General features: G+C 48.2%; 1 protein-coding gene across 7 annotated transcripts in view; it reads right to left on the bottom strand.

The window, feature by feature from the left end:
• Positions 1-16,200, bottom strand: part of gdpd4a (glycerophosphodiester phosphodiesterase domain containing 4a) — a 108,103-nt gene that overhangs the window by 52,448 nt on the left and 39,455 nt on the right. For all 7 annotated transcript variants that reach the window (XR_011342353.1, XM_069892090.1, XM_069892091.1 and 4 more), the window contains 4 exons: positions 13,539-13,626; positions 12,627-12,686; positions 10,449-10,547; positions 8,752-8,845 (listed from right to left, as the gene is read on the bottom strand). Coding sequence is in view for 6 of the 7 variants with exons in the window: in XM_069892090.1 (XP_069748191.1) it covers positions 8,752-8,845; positions 10,449-10,547; positions 12,627-12,686; positions 13,539-13,626 (341 nt within the window). In the remaining variant the exon portion in view is untranslated. The remainder of the gene's footprint in view (positions 1-8,751; positions 8,846-10,448; positions 10,548-12,626; positions 12,687-13,538; positions 13,627-16,200) is intronic.

The following is a 16,200-nucleotide window of genomic DNA, read 5'->3' as shown; positions in this document are numbered from 1 at the left end:
AGGGGGAAACGTTGGCAGGAATTTCTTCACACAGAGAGAGGTGGGGGTGTGGAACAACTTGCCAGCTGAAGTGACTGCAGGCTCAGTTTTAACACTGAAGAAAAATGTGGCCAGGGTCATGGATGGGAGAGGTTTGGAGGGCTATGGACTGGATGCAGATAAGTAGGACTGGTCAGGTTAATAGTTCGGCACAGCCTTTTTCTGTGTTATAATGTTCTATAGATCAATTCATTCAATGCCCATTTTTGCCAGATTATTGAATGTGGGTTTCTTTTTATTTTAAATAGCCCACCTATCTCACATTATTCCGACCAAGAAGACTGCTCACTGTGATTGGTTATTATAGATCTGCATTTGAAGAGTAATCCCCAAATGTCTTCTACATGGTCAGGATCAGTGCTGAAGGAGGCATCCGCGGGCATTGACCCCCCCCCCCCCACTCACAAAGGAAGGTGCTATGCCCCCCCCCTTCTGTAATGATAGTGATCAAGTTCGCGGGCCACTTGTAAGGCCTTGATTATAGTTCCTGTTTAATTAATCTTGGCTGCCAGCAGGGGGCTGACACCATCTGTAATGGAGGCTTGAAGCCTCACGGTGCTGTTTATGACAACTTTAAAGTAAAGAACCTTTTCCTTCATCCATGTGTTGTCTAAGAACTCACACATACAAATACAAGATGAAACAACACCACCCCCATACGGTTGCAGCCATCGCTCGTCGTCAGACCTGCCTCCACCCCCTCCCGCGTCTAGCTTGAGGTACGCTAGCGTCTCTCCACCTGCCCCTGGACGCATCAACGTCAGTAGCATCTAGTGACACTTCATGCAATAAAAGCAGTGCCCTCATCCCCTTATGTCAGAGGGGCAGATGATGTTAAAGTCTGTCGGCAGGTAGGTCTCAGCATCCAATAGCACCCTCCCACCCTTCACTGAGCAAGTTTATGAGTGTTCCACCTTGCCCCCCCCCCCCCAACCCGCAACATTCGTTCTGGCGCCGGCCCTGCAAATCGTTGAGAACACAACCATTGTGGAGCAATAAATTAAATTAAACCCTTTGTACGGCGAAAGTTCATTCAGCCCCAATCCCAGCTCCCCCAACGTGTTCCCTTCACACAGGCTTCTCCTACACTTCCCCAGTTCAGATCGAAGGCTTTGGTCTCAAAACCTCAACTGTTCTTTCCCTCCCAGTAATGCTGCTTAATTGTCCGTCCGTCCGGCTGGTTGTGTGCTGTTCCAGATTCCAGCATCTGGATGCATTTCTCCTGCGCCCCACCCCCCCCACCCCCGGTACATTTCCAGACTCCCATCGAATGCCTCCAAAGTTGCCCTCCCAACCAATTCCGGTGGGAGTCGGTTCCAAGCTCTGTGTGTCAAGACATTTCTCCTGCATCCTGATTGGAAAATCCCAGTGACCATCCTTATATTCATAAGTTCTGGTTTGGACTCACACACTGGTGCTAACTTTTAAACTCAATTTTTAAAATAAATCAGTCATTTTGGCTTCTCTTCGGCAAAATGTTCAATCCCTTACATTGGCCAGGTAAAAGAGGGCACTAAACACGAAAGTCTGAAGACACCATGATTGTTGCAAATATACAGAAATGCTGGAGGAACTCAGCAGATCATGCATCGTCCATAGGAGGTAAAGATATATAACCGAAGTTTTGGGTCTGAGCCTCGAAGCTTGAAGAAGTGCCATCAGTTATATATCTTTATCTCCCACGAGCGCTGTAGACCTGCTGTGATCCTCCAGGACTTCTGTGTTTTTACGTGCAAGAAGGTGGCAAGGTTCACATGGCAGTTAGTGCGACGCTGTTACGGTGCACTGTGACCTGGGTTCCAACCCGCCACTGTCTTTAAGGGGCTTGTACGTTCTCCCCACGTCTGCGTGAGTTTTCCTAGATTCCTCCCACCCTCCAGGGGGTTGTAGGTTAATTGGTGTATTTGGGTAGGCATGGGCCGGAAGGGCCTGTTTCCGTCCTGGATGGCTAAATTTAAATTTATAAAGATACTATTGAATTTCCATCACCTTTTCTTTTCATTGCCATCAATTTTCCTGGATCTGTGTTCTCTCAGAACACTCTCTGTTTCTTCTATTTGCTCTTACCTTAATATTAGGTCCTTTCAAACTGCCATTAAAATGGGAAACTTGCATGGTTAGTGCCCCAGTTACGCAGCAGTTAGAAAGGGTCCGACCTCGTCAACCCCGTCGGAACCCAGTTAAACTTACCTAGCTCTCATCCATGGGCGATTTGATCAGGACAATGGCCGGCTTGCTTGTTCCGGTGACGTCAGCGCTTGTGTGCGTGCGTCACCGGGCAGCCAATACCCGAACATCCGGGCGGTACTTCCGGTAAGTGCGCGAGGCGTCAGTGTTGGCGATTTAACAGGTAGAATCCCCCCCCCCACGATTTGAAAGGTGCTTCCAGCCCCTTTGCCCCAGTAATCGCACCCGGGTCCCAAGAGGGCTGCCCAGGTGCTGCGGTTTAAAAGGGAACGTCCATCGTCTCCAATCTTTCCACAAAAATAGAATTTAGAACAATGCTGCCCTTTGACCCACAAAATCTGCACCAAACACTGAGCCAAATGAAATTTGATCTCTAACGCCTGCACCCAATCCACAGCCGTCTATTCCCTGCATATTAACGGGTCTATCTAGAAGCTCTTAGAAGATCTGCTTCATCCACTACCAGTTCCAGGCACATACTGTGAAATTAAAAAAAACCTTGCCTTGCTTGTCTCCTTTAAACTTTCCTCCTCTCACCCTGAAGCACAACTTCTAATACGTGACATTTTTAATCCATGAGAAAGATTTTTTTAAATTTTAACGGTAGGCCCTTCATGCTGCCTATTTGCACCCAATTAACCTACCAACACCGTTATGTTTCTGGAAGGGAGGAGAAAACCAAAGCACCCATGGAAAACTTTACACAGGTCACAGGGAGGTGGGGGAAAGGAGACAGAGGGGAAGGGAAAGAGGGAACCTCAGGGGAAGGGTTTAGCAGAAATTGGAAGTCGATATTGCTGCTTCTACAGCAGGGAGACAGCCCAGATGTTGTTCCTCCAATCAAGGTGGCCTTGGTTTGGCAGCACGAGACCATGGACAGACATGTCAGTGTGTGGAATTAGTGGTTGGCCACTGGGAAATCCTTGCTATTGCAGTGGTCGGAGTGAAGGAGATCAAGGAAACAATCTCCCAGTCTGCGTCTTACTGGTTACCCTGAGCTCCTCGCCCTTCCCTCCCTCCCACCTTTGTATTCAGGGGCCTCCCTGTTTTTTCTTCTCCCTTTCAGGCCCAAAATGTTGGTTCCTCTTTACTGAGTTTCTCCAGCACGATTGTGTCCGGCGTAAGGAATAGGTTGAACTTCAGCACACGTTGATGCTTGGGTCAACTCTGGATCTACGCATAGTCTATAATGCAGCCACCCTCTGTAATCCGCCAAGGATTAAAATTTAGGGGGAACACGATGGGGAATGTTTTCACACAGAGAGCGGTGGGAGTGTGGAACGAGCTGCCAGCTGAAGTAGCGAACGTGGATTCAATTTGAACATTTAAGAAGAATCTGGATAGGTATGTGGATGGGAGAGGTATGGGAGTGCACAAAAATGGATCAGTACAGAAGGGCCAAAGGACCTTTTTCTGTGCTGCAATAGCTTTCGTTGGTCTGGATGTCTTCCCCTGCCAGTCTTCCTTCAGTCTCTTTTTCTCTTACGCCCTCCTGTTCTCTGCTTATTCCTTGAAGGAGGGCTCAGGCTTAAAACGTCAGTAATATACCTTCACCTCCTGTGGACGCTGAGAGACCTGCTGAGTTCCTCCAGCTTTTCTATGTGTGCTTTACTACAATCACAGTGTCTCCAGACTTTTGTGTCTCACAGCTCCACTGGCACAGAAGCTCACAGTGAAGAATGCCCTGCAAAGCCAAAGTTCATTCATCATATTTCCAGAGGACGTACTTACGTGAGAAAGTCACGTTGTATCCTAATCTCTTTAACTGGACTGCAACCATAGAGAGTATTTATTTTCATCTGCCAGTGTCAACAAAGCAGCTTTTATTCCTGTAATTGCCCCACCATTAACCCCCAGGCACTGAATCAGCTCCTCCTGTATTTCCAACAAAGAATTAATTCTACTTAATCTGCAGAAACAAAAAAAGCACTCCAAACAGATTTACAACAGCTTTTAATCTTCCTGCATGACCCCTTTATTTATTAAAGGGTGCCTCTTGTGACGCAATCTTTTTTTCTGGTAAAGCAGAGGCTTTTAATACTGTTGCCCAAAGTCACTTGCTTTTGGGTTTATCAGGAGCCCCTTTAAAACTGCAGCACCTGGGTCGCCCTCCTGGGGCCTGGGTGCAATTCCTGGGGCACCTTTTAAATTGAAGGAGGATCCTGCTCCCGCAATGACGCGTCATGCACTCACCGGAAGTACTGCCGGATGCTTGAGTGCTGGCTGCCTGGTGACCTACGTGCACAAGCGCTGTCACCGGAATAAGCGGGTTGGCCATTTTCCTGTTCAAGTCACTTGTGGACGTGGCCTAGGTAAGTTTAACTGGGTTCCCTGACTATCACTAGGTGTTTTTAAGCTGTAGCACCTGGGTCGCCCTCCTGGGGCCTGGGTGCAATTTCTGGGGCACCCTTTAAGCTGAGTAGGGGTAACCCCAGTAAATGGCCAACCTGGAGATTTAAGGGGGATCCCTCCCCCTTGGTAACATGGTAAGCGATGCGTCACGCAAACCAGTCTCCCCGTCCCCCCCACCAGCTGTCAGTCTTCACCCCACCACCATCAATCACGCCCCCCCCCCCACGGCAGCCATCCCCACCCCTCCCCTCTCTCTCCCACGGCAGCGACCCCTCTGCCCCCAACCCGTGACATTGACCTCTCCTCCCATGGCAACAACCTCTCACCCCCTCCCCCCCCCCCACATCTCCACCCCGGGCCCTGGCAGCGACCCCTCTCTCCCCCTTACCAATCACCGCAGACACTTCAACTGGGCTTTCCTTGAGACGTCAGCACGTAAGCGCTGACGTCACAGGAATAACTGGGTCAGCCATTTTTCTGTTCAAGCCACCGGTCAATGTGTCCTGGGTCAGTTTAACTGGGTTCCCTGACTACCTCCGAGGTAGGGCAGGGACCCGATTGACTTTGGATGACGCTTTCCTTTCAAGCTGCCTTGTGAGTGGGGCACTAACTGAGCAAATTGCCCGGTCAACCCCATTTTACAAGGCAGTTTGAAAGCACCTACTGAGGTGGATCAGGGGCATGGTTAGATTCAGATAGGGTTGACCAGGTTGGGCCCTTTCTAACTGCCGCGTCACTGGAGCGCTAATCGGGCAAACTGCCCAGGTAACCCCATTTTACATGGCAGTTTGAAAGGACCTAGGATTATGAATTCAAGTTGACTCCAGTTGTAGTGGAAAGGCTTCATCATGTAAATTAAACCCTACCTATCCCGGGAAAGCAGCCAACATTGAACGATGCGAGGCAAGCCCACTTTGCCGGAGTAACTCAGCATTGGCAGGAGGAAAAGGACGACTGACATTTCGAGCCAGAAACCCTTCATCCGGACCAGGGAAGTGCAGGAAGAGCCTGCGTAAAGAGGACAGGGTGGGGTCGGAGTAGGCAGAGGTGAAACATAACAGAGGCAGTGGACTGGCAGATGCCAGGCTCAAGGAGAGAGAGAGAGAAACAGAAATACTGCAGGTCTTGGAGTGCCCATAGGAGGTGGATATATTTCCAATGTTTCAGGCCTGAGCCTTTCTTCAAGATATGAATAAAGACCAGATAGGCGCCCAAATTGGACAGGCACTTGGATGTAAAATAGGCAGTTATGGGTGGGAAGTAGAGAAGGTTTAGATTGTTGAGTAGGTTCATATAGGTCGGCCCAACATCGTGGGCCAATGGGCCTGCACTGTGCTGTCATGTCCTATACGGGAATACAAAGGTCAAGGTGTGAGGACGGTTTGATGGCTCTGGGACTGTAGCACTGGCATTTAGAAAGCTGAGGGGGGCATCTCACTGATGAATATTGAAAGGGCTGGATAGAGTGGACGTGGAGAGGATGCTTCCAGTATTGGAGAACTCTGGGACCAGCGGGCACAGCCTCAGAATAAAATGAAGTGAAGCTTCATGAAATTAACTTTGCAGCAGTACAAAACAATGCTGCTTCAGTAGAATTTGGAGGGCTCGGAGTTGTGCGATGGTTAGGGCAGAAAGGGAAGGCTCAAGATTCTCCTGACTGTTGGATAAGGAGGGAAACACGAAAGTCTGCAGACGAGGTGATTGTAGTTAAATACACAGAAGTGCTGGAGGGACTCAACAGGTCTCGCAGCATCCACAGGAGGGAAAGATATATAACCGGCATTTCGGGCCTGAGCCCTTCTGCAAGGTACGAGGAAAAAGCACCTGTTTCAAAAGGCTGGGGAAAAGGAAAAAAAATGGAAGGGGGGTAGAGCAACGGGCAAAGGTATTTATTGGATGGGGATAGGAGTGCAGGAGAAGAAAGGTGATCTGTGAATGCAGAGCTGGGGGGGGGAAGGAGATAGAGGGATGATGAAATGCTGTAATGCTCCATGTTCGAACTGAGGGTGCGGGTGGGAGGAGATGAGTCATACGGGGTGGGAGTGGGGATAAAGAGACAGATGCGGCCAGTGATGGACTCTGATGAGAAGAGAATTGTGGTACGAACAGAGACCAGGTGGAGGTGCGGGGAAAGGAGCAGAGGAATCCAGTGGGGCGATCGGGATGGAGGTGGATGGAACTAAAGGGGGGAGGGTGGGAATGAGAAAGGGTAAGGGACAGGGTGGGGTGGCTCTATATTCAGTGACCAACCTGATCTCTCAGTTGCTGCCCTTTCAACTCCCCCCCTCCCCCCACTTCCCATTCTCACTTTGTCCTATCTGCCCTGGGCCTTCTCCTCTACCAGAGTGGGGCCGGACATATTCACTGAACATTCCACCTGGACAGACGATGTTCTCATTTCAGGTAAAGAGTTCCCCTCTCTCTTCTTCTGCACCCCTTCTGTTCTTCCCCTCCTTTTCTTTATTTTTGCCCCCTTAACCACCCGGCCCAAACAGCCCCTTCCCGTGGCCATCACTCGAAAATTCCATCCATACTCATGTCAAAGTCATTATCATGGAAAAGTCCACCCCCACCGTATTTTTGGCCTAGAAATCTGATATTTTTCATATATAGCGTGCAAAAGTCAACCTTGGTCTCCCACCTGGGCTCCAGTCGCCCGCACATCGGAGCTCCCGATGCCTCGAACCTAGGCTCACGCCTCGTCCCCGTCCATCGGAGATCCCGACACCTCGAGCGTCCATTTCCCACCCAGCCCGATGCCCTCCCCATCAGCGATCCCAATGCCACCTGCCCATCGGAACCCCCGACGCCTCTGATGAGGCGCGTCTGTGCAATAGTCGGCTCCGCAAAACTTGGCATTTACACAACTAAATATGGTCATCACCAAGCAACCCACTTGGGAATTCAGAAGGAATACCCTTGCTCAGAGAGTGACAAAGATGTGGAAGTCGCCACACACCTTGTATAGTTGTATTTAAATGACGAAGCAATGGATCACACGGGGATACAAGGGCTAATGTGTGCAGACCGTTTGATGACTCTGGGCCCGTACTCACTGGAGTTTAGAAAGATGAGGAGAATCTCATTAAAGGGGTGTGGAGAGGATGTTTCCAGTAAAAAAAATTTAATTTAGACATTACAGGTCCTTCCGGCCCGTGAGACCGTGCCTCCCAATTTATACCCAATTAATCTACACCTCCAGCACGTTTCAAATGGGTGGGAGGAAACCGGGAGCCCCCGGGGAAAACCTGCACAAACACAGCACAGGATTCAAACCCCAGTCCCGACCGGTGGTGCTGCAAAGACGTTGCGCTAACCTCTACCCCAACCCAGCATTGCTGGGGGGGGGGGGGGGGGGGAAGTCTTGGGGCAGAGGGCTCGGCCTCAGGGTAAAATGGAATGAAGCCCAGAAAGTCTGCAGATGCTGTGATTGTGGTGAGAACGCCAAAAAGCTGGAGGAACTCATATCGTCCATAGGAGGTAAAGACGTCTCAGGCCTGAGCCCTTCCTCAAGCCATGAGTGTAAAGCAGGCAGGCGCCTGAATTAAAAGGCTGGGGGGGGAGGAAAGAAAGGCCAGGGAGGAGGAGGACAGACCAACATTGGATGTGGATGGGAGGACAGAAGATCGGAAAGGTGAGAAATGATCAGAGGAGGGGACGACTTTGTGAATAGGGATCTGGATGAAAGAAGACAGAGGGAAAAGCAGAGAGACAGAACTAAAGGAAAGTAGAAATAGGGAGAAACGGCGGGGGTGGGGGGGGGGGGGGTTCCACTAACGAAACCTGGAGATATCTATTTTAATTGCATCTGGTTGAGTAAAATGGGATGCAGAGGAATTTCATCAACCAGAGGATGGCAAATCTATAGAATTTGTTCCCACAGGTGGTGTGGAGGTCATGTCACTGGATCGATCTAAAGCACAGGTTCTTGATTAGTGAGGTTAAGGGGAGAAGGCAGGAGAATGGGGTCAAAAGGAAATATACATCAGCCAGAAGAGAAGACTCGATGGGCCAAGTGGCCTAATTCTGCTTCTACATCTTGTGGTCTTACATGGAGAGATGAGAAAAGAGAGGAGCATGAACAAAGTGATGGGGCTGGCGGGAGTCTCCCTCCGTGATATTTCTGCAATGTTTTCCTGCTTCACATTGCTGCATCTACTTACGGACACTCACCCCTTCCAGTCATCCTGCTGAAGTGATGGGCCACAGGCCAGGAAAGCATAGTAATTGCCGCCACGCCTCCGATGTGCAGATATGGAGCTGTGACCTGTGATTGAAGCAGGAACCGCCATTGAAACCAACAACATCCACGGTGTCAGGGTGCATCATTGTGTGGGACGAGAACCGCTCCGCCCAAGACCGCAAGAAGCTGTGGGGTGGGGGCTTGGGGTTGGAGAACGTGGGCAGACCATCGTGCACACCCTTCCCCCCATTAACTCCGTCTACACTTCCTTCTGCCTCGAAAATGCAGGCAACACATTAAACAGCCCACCCCACCCCATCCTGTTGGGAAGAATCATGAGTGTGAGATCATCCACCACCAGGTTCAAGGACAGTTTCTTTCCAGCCATAATCAGACTCTTGAATGAACCTTACATTATTAAAGATATTGTTGCCTTTATTTTGTTCTAACTGATCTCTGTAACTCTGCACTGTGTTTTTATGTCTGTACTGTACTACGCATGGGCTGACATGCCTTGGCTGGTTGGCAGGTAGCAGAGAGATAGAATACGAGGATTGGATTCTGGTCCTGGTGGTGTTCCACAGGGCTCAGTGTTGGGGCCACTTCTTTTTATGCTGTATATCAACTATGTGGCTTATGGAATGAATGGCTTTGTGGCAAGGTTTTGCAGTGGTTATGAATGTAGGAGGAGAAACAGGTAGTGCAGAGGGAACATGAAGGCTGCAGAAGGACTTGGACAAATTAGGAGAATGAGCAGAGAAGTGGCAAATGAAATAATAACGAGGGAAAGTATACAGCCAAGCATGGTGGTAGAAGAATGGGCAGACTTTTCTAAATGGGGAGAAAATTGAAAATCCCAGATGCAAAGGGACCTGGGAGTCCTCGTGCAGAACAGCCTGAAGGTAAACTTGCAGGTTGAGTCAATGGTGAAGAAGGCTGGCGTTCATTTCAAAAGGAATCAAATATAAGAACATGTTGAGGCTTTATAAGGCACTGGTGAGTTCTCCTGGAGTATTGAGAGCAGTTTTGGGCTCCTCTAAGAAAGAATGCGCTGGTGTTGGAGAGGGTTGAAAGGAGGTTCACCAGGATTATTCCGGGAATGAAAGGGTTATCACAGGAGGAGCGTTTGACAGCTCTTGGCCTGTACTTGTTGGAGTTTAGGAGGATGGGGGGGGGGGGGAAATCTCATTGAAATAGTTTGAATGTTGAAAGGCGTGGACAGAGTAGATATAGAAAGGTTGTTTCCTATGGTGGGTGAGTCTAGGACAAGACGGCATGACTTCAGGATTGAAGGGCATCCACTTAGAACAAATCTGGAGGAATTTATTCAGCCAGAGGTTGGTAAATCTGTGGAATTTGTTGCCAGAAGCAGTTGTGGAGGCCAGGTCACTGGGTGTATTTAAGGCAGAGATTGAGAGGCTCTTCATTAGCCAGGGCATCAAAGGTTATGGGGAGAAGGCCAGGGAGTGGGGTTGAGTGGGAAAATGGATCAGCTCATGATTAAATGGTGAGGCAGATTTGATGGGCTGAATGGCCTATTTCTGCTCCTATGTCTTATCGACTAGCTGGACTGCTCACTAAACAAAATTTCTCACTGTATCTCGGGATATGTGATAATGTACTTGAAGCATGCCATGGGCGTGCATGCGGGTTTCTGTGCCTGTGTGTCTGCCTGTCACTGGCATACCTGAAATGAGAGGGTGAAGGTATTCCACTCCTCCTGCCACTGACTGTACAGGAAGCCAATAGCAACCACAGAGACCCCCAGCACCACCACAATCCCAATCTGTGGGCAGAGAGAAAGACAGGTTGAAGTACAAGCAGTGCAACTCCCTCCGCAACACAGCATCGTAGAGTTTTGTAGCCCCAGATAAGGCTATTCAGCCTACCACTTCCCTGGTAGCCCTCTGAAAAACCTTGCTCCTTAACCATTGCAAGAGTGCATGAATATTTGCCTTCCAAATTACTGAAGAATTGCCTGCAAACATCCTACTCTTCGTGTCCATTCCTTACCTTCTCTTCAAAGGTTAGTCTATGACAACTGCTTAGAACCTACGGCAACCTCTTTCAAAACTGTAAAACCCCTGACAATCTGCTCAAGGACTTTAAAAGGAATTACATCGGTTATATATCAGGAAGTAAAGGGTAACCAACGTTATACATCAGGGTAGCCTGGAAGTCAGCCTGAAGAAAACTGAGGTCCTCCATCAGCCAGCTCCCCACCATGACTACCAGCCCCCCCACATCTCCATCGGGCACACAAAACTTAAAACGGTCAACCAGTTTACCTATCTCGGCTGCACCATTTCATCGGATGCAAGGATCGACAACGAGATAGACAACAGACTCGCCAAGACAAATAGCGCCTTTGGAAGACTACACAAAAGAGTCTGGAAAAACAACCAACTGAAAAACCTCACAAAGATTAGCGTATACAGAGCTGTTGTCATACCCACACTCCTGTTCGGCTCCGAATCATGGGTCCTCTACTGGCATCACCTACGGCTCCTGGAACGCTTCCACCAGCGTTGTCTCCGCTCCAGCCTCAACATTCATTGGAGCGACTTCATCACCAACATCGAAGTACTCGAGATGGCAGAGGCCGACAGCATCGAATCCACGCTGCTGAAGATCCAACTGCGCTGGGTAGGTCACGTCTCCAGAATGGAGGACCATCGCCTTCCCAAGATCGTGTTATATGGCGAGCTCTCCACTGGCCACCGAGACAGAGATGCACCAAAGAAGAGGTACAAGGACTGGCTAAAGAAATCTCTTGGTGCCTGCCACATTGACCACCGCCAGTGGGCTGATATCTGATATCGCCTCAAACCGCGCATCTTGGCACCTCACAGTTCGGCGGGCAGCAACCTCCTTTGAAGACCGCAGAGCCCACCTCACTGACAAAAGACAAAGGAGGAAAAAACCCAACACCCAACCCCAACCAACCAATTTTCACTTCCAACCACTGCAACCGTGTCTGCCTGTCCCGCATCGGACTTGTCAGCCACAAACGAACCTGCAGCTGACGTGGACATTACCCCTCCATTAATCTTCGTCTGCGAAGCCAAGCCAAAGAAAGAAGAAAGGGTAACCAATGTTTCGGGCCTGGGCCCCCCGTCAAGGTATGAGGAAAAAGCAAGCAGGTGTTTGAATGGAGAGGTGAGGGGGGGGGCCGAAGAGGAGAGGAGCGAGAAAGAAAGGAAGGCAGAGGAGTAGAGACTAACAGGTGGGAGGGTAGAAGAGAAAATTGAGAAGAGGGGAAGATGTATCTGGTGGTGGGATCACCTTGTAGGTGGCAGAAATTAAAGCACAGTAACAGGCCATTTCGGCCCATGAGTCCATGGTGCCCAATTTACCTACAACCGAACAGTGGGAGGAAACCAGAGACCCCAGGGAAAACCCACGCAGATACAGGGAGAACCCCGGTCCCAATTGCTGTAAAGGCATTTTGCTAACCGCTTCGCCAACTGTAAAGTAGAATGTGTTGGATTCAGAGCCTGGTGGGGTGGTCGACGAGGATAAGGGGTATCCTGACTTTGTTGTGTCCTGGGGTAGAGGGGGCCTGGGCAGATGTGTGGGTAATAGAGGAGATTAGGGTAAGAGCTGAGTTAATGGCAGCAATGGGGAAGGCACGTTTTTGGAGAAGGAGAACATCTCAGATGTTCTGGAATGGAAGTCCTTATCCTGGGAGTGGACACGATGGAAGCAGAGAAAGGAACAGAATCCTGGCAGGGGACAAGGTTTGAAGAGGTGTAGACAAGGTAACTGTGGGAGTTTGCTGTGGACAGTTTGTCTCTCGAGATGGAGACAGAGAGTTGGAGAATGTCCACCGTGAAAGTAGGAGTGTGCAGGACAGCTATCATACCTTGTGTCCCCAGAATAGATATAGTCGTTGGCCTTCACTCAGCAAACAGATAGCCAGCACCTGCAAGACACAAAGAGGGCATGGTCAAGGTGAATGCTGATCAACCAACTCACCAAAACTGGACTGTTATTTGGAAACAGTTTTTTTTTTAAAAAATGACCTGAATTGATATAGCAACTTTCACATCCAATTCACTTGCCCTGAATTGACATGACAACTTTCACATCTAATTCCCATACCCAGGAGATTAATGTAGCAACTTTCACAATTCAGGACATCATTCAGCTTCAAACCAATCGTGTACATTACTGGACCAAACATGAACATCAATGAAATACAAAAAACAGGCGATCGATGATGTCTGGATCACCTCTGTTTATGTTTTGGGATAGATATTGGCTAGAACATGACAGGTGACACCTGCCTTACAACTATTTGGGATACAGACACTCAGAAAGAATCCTAAATCATTACCCAACAAACTGAGATTGGGAATAAAACTCGTTCTCACTGAACTTATACGCAGAGAAAAGAGCAAAATCTCTTTCTTCAACTTGCATTTCCTGACATGCGCAGCAACGTGGCTTCATGTGATGGAAGATGGCAAAACCCCCTCCCCAATCCCACTATGCGGGGTGGGGGGGGTAGAGTGCCTGTGTTTATCTGCTTTGTATAGACCAGTGCCTCTCAACCCGTTTTCTTCCACTCACCTTGAGCAATCCCTTACTAACCACAGAGCATCTAGGGTGTAGGATATGGCAGATGGAATACAAGTTGGAAAAAATAAGGATTGAGAACTACTGGCCGATCTTGAAGGCTCATAAGAGCTAACTATCTCATCTGCTTCCACCACGACCCTCGACAACTCACGGATCTCCATGGAACAAAGGAAATAGGACACCGCTTGCTCACCAGTAGGATGGCGATGTATGTGAAGAATGTTACAGTCACACCCAGCACCACAGCTGACCACGGGAACCAGCTGTCCCGATAGAAATTCCTGGAGAAGGAAGGAAAACAAAGAGTGAAGACACTGTGATAGCAGCAAAAACGCAGGAATGGTGGAGGAACCAGCCAGTCTTCCAGCACACATAGAAGGTCAAGATATGTAACCGATGCAATTCCTTTCAAAGTCGATAATAAGATTCTACAAACGTGGTCCCGGAAAGGGATCAGGTATGTAAAAGATTGTTATGTGTAAGGGGCAACTAATGTCATTTGAACAGTTAAAAAGTAGATATAATAATCTTCTGCTAACCTTCAATTAAGAGCTTTTTTCAGACATGAATTAGGACCGGCCATGACGTTACCAGATTTGAAAGGGAAACACAACAAAGTTGACATCTACAATGTACTTTAGTCAGGAACTCCCAAACAGGAGTTACATAAACAAAGATGGGAATCAGACTTGAATATTAGTATTGGTGATAAAAACTGGTCCGACTTGTGTCAGGACTGCATGACCAATACAATTAATGTACGATATTGGCTGGTGCAAGATAACTTTTTGCATCAGCAATATTTTGCCCCGCATAAATTAAAATCTAATATATCTGCTCTACATTTTAGAAGACTCGGGAACCTTTTTGCATTCCACCTTGTCATGCTCTAAAGGGAAACTTTTGGGGGAAAATTTAAGAATTTTATTAGACCAGATTATTGGGAAACAATTGCCTCAATGTCCAGAATTGTTTCTCCTAGGAAATATTGTGGGCGCAAGACCCAAAATGAGTCTGTCCAGGTACCAATTAGAATTTCTTAAAATTGCACTGGCGGCAGTCAGGAAATGTATTGCGGTTTCCGGGAAGTCTGATTCCCTTCTGGACATAGCCCGAAAGGGATGCGGAAATACATAGCTGTGCTCCCCTGGAGAAAATTGCTTATAACCTAAGGAAGAAGTATAATAGATTCTTGCAGGGATGGCGGCCAATACAGGGTCGAATAGTTAGGGACACTTATTCTGTTCCTGAATTCCATGTCCTTGTTCATTCCCCTGTTTGAGAACGAAGTAAGGAAAGTAATTAGGATCCTCTGAAGTGGGTCCCGGATCCTGACAGTTTCTCTCTCTTTTTCCTGCTTTTCATTTTCTTTCTCTCTTTTCTGTTTTCTCTTTTATTTCTCTCTATCTTGGGGTTTCGTCAGGGAGAGGAGAGGGAAGGAGGATGGGGCTGTTTGGAAACAGTTTCCATTTCAACTAATGTGTTTAGGTAATGGTTAATTCTTGAAACACATTTGACCACAAAACAAAAGTACTAAAAAAAAATATTACCAACATTTTGGGCCCGAAACAAACCCCGATCGGAGCCTAATACAGTCATGCGCCGCATAACATTCGTTTGGGCAACGTCCGACCGTGTGTAGGTCCATGAACCCACAAGGTTAGAATAGATTATTCACTGCCTATTTGTGCATTTGAGGTGTGCATATTTTTACGTGGCAAACTGCAATCAGTACGAGTTCATGATTACGTCCGCTACACCCAAATCGCATTTCATCCTTTTTTACAGGACGTATCGTGGACATTAAGTGATGCCTGACTCTATTTATAATATTTCAATGAAGCACATTCTTAGAACATAGAACGTTATAGCACAGTACAGGCCCTTCAACCCACAATGTTGTGCTGACCTCTGTAAACCTACTCAACGATCTAAACCTTCCCTATCTCATTACCCATAGTCCTCAATTTTTCTTGTATCCATGTGCCCATCTTTGAGTCTTTTAAATGTGCCTATTGTACCAGGCTCCACCACCATTCTAGATACCCACCAGTGTCTGTGTGAAAAAAAGCACCTCTGATTTCTCCTGCAAACTTTCCTCCACTCACCAGAAACACGTGTCCTCTGGTATTTCCTATTGTCCCCCTGGGAAAAGGCTTCTGGCTGTCCACCCAGTCTAAGCCCCCTCATAATTTTATATACCTCTATGAAATCACCTCTCGTCCTTCATCGCTCCAAAGAGAAAATCCCTAGGCTAACTTAGCCTCATTAGACACATTCCCCAATCCAGCCAACATCCTGGCAAATCTCCTCTGCACCCTCCGCATCCTTCCTGTAATGAAGCGACCAGAACTGAACACGATACTCCAAGTGTGGCCGAACCGGTTTTTGAAGCTGCAACGTAACCTCTCAGCCCTTGATCTTAATCCCTTGACCAATAAATGGAGGCCAACATATCATCCGCCTTTTGAACCACCATCAACCTGCGGAGTAACCTTGAGGGATGGATGGGCTTCAACCCCAAGATCCTTCTGTTCCTCCACACCGTTAAGATTCTGGCCATTAAACCAAAAATAAAAAAAGCCAGGAATATCGAGTGGAAGCCTGATGAGGAGTAACAGAGAAGGGGTCTTTGGTCCGGCTGAACACTGAGGGGCCCGGCATTGGCATTTCTTTTTCAGACTTTGTCAGCCACCGATCGAGAGCGTCCCGGGAGATGTCGCTGCCCAGTTGCCCGCCTACCGACTTCATTAATCAGGCCATCTTCTTGGGAAGAGCCCCCTGCTCTCGGACTTCGATAATGCCTTTTTTTTGGTGATTTCTTTAACTCTTCTTTAGTTGATACTGTTTACTTT

The sequence above is a fragment of the Narcine bancroftii genome, chromosome 7, assembly GCF_036971445.1.
Source record: "Narcine bancroftii isolate sNarBan1 chromosome 7, sNarBan1.hap1, whole genome shotgun sequence".
In the NCBI taxonomy this organism is placed as follows: domain Eukaryota; kingdom Metazoa; phylum Chordata; class Chondrichthyes; order Torpediniformes; family Narcinidae; genus Narcine; species Narcine bancroftii.
Note: the sequence above shows the minus strand (reverse complement) of the source record. Positions and strands in the feature narration are given on the sequence as shown.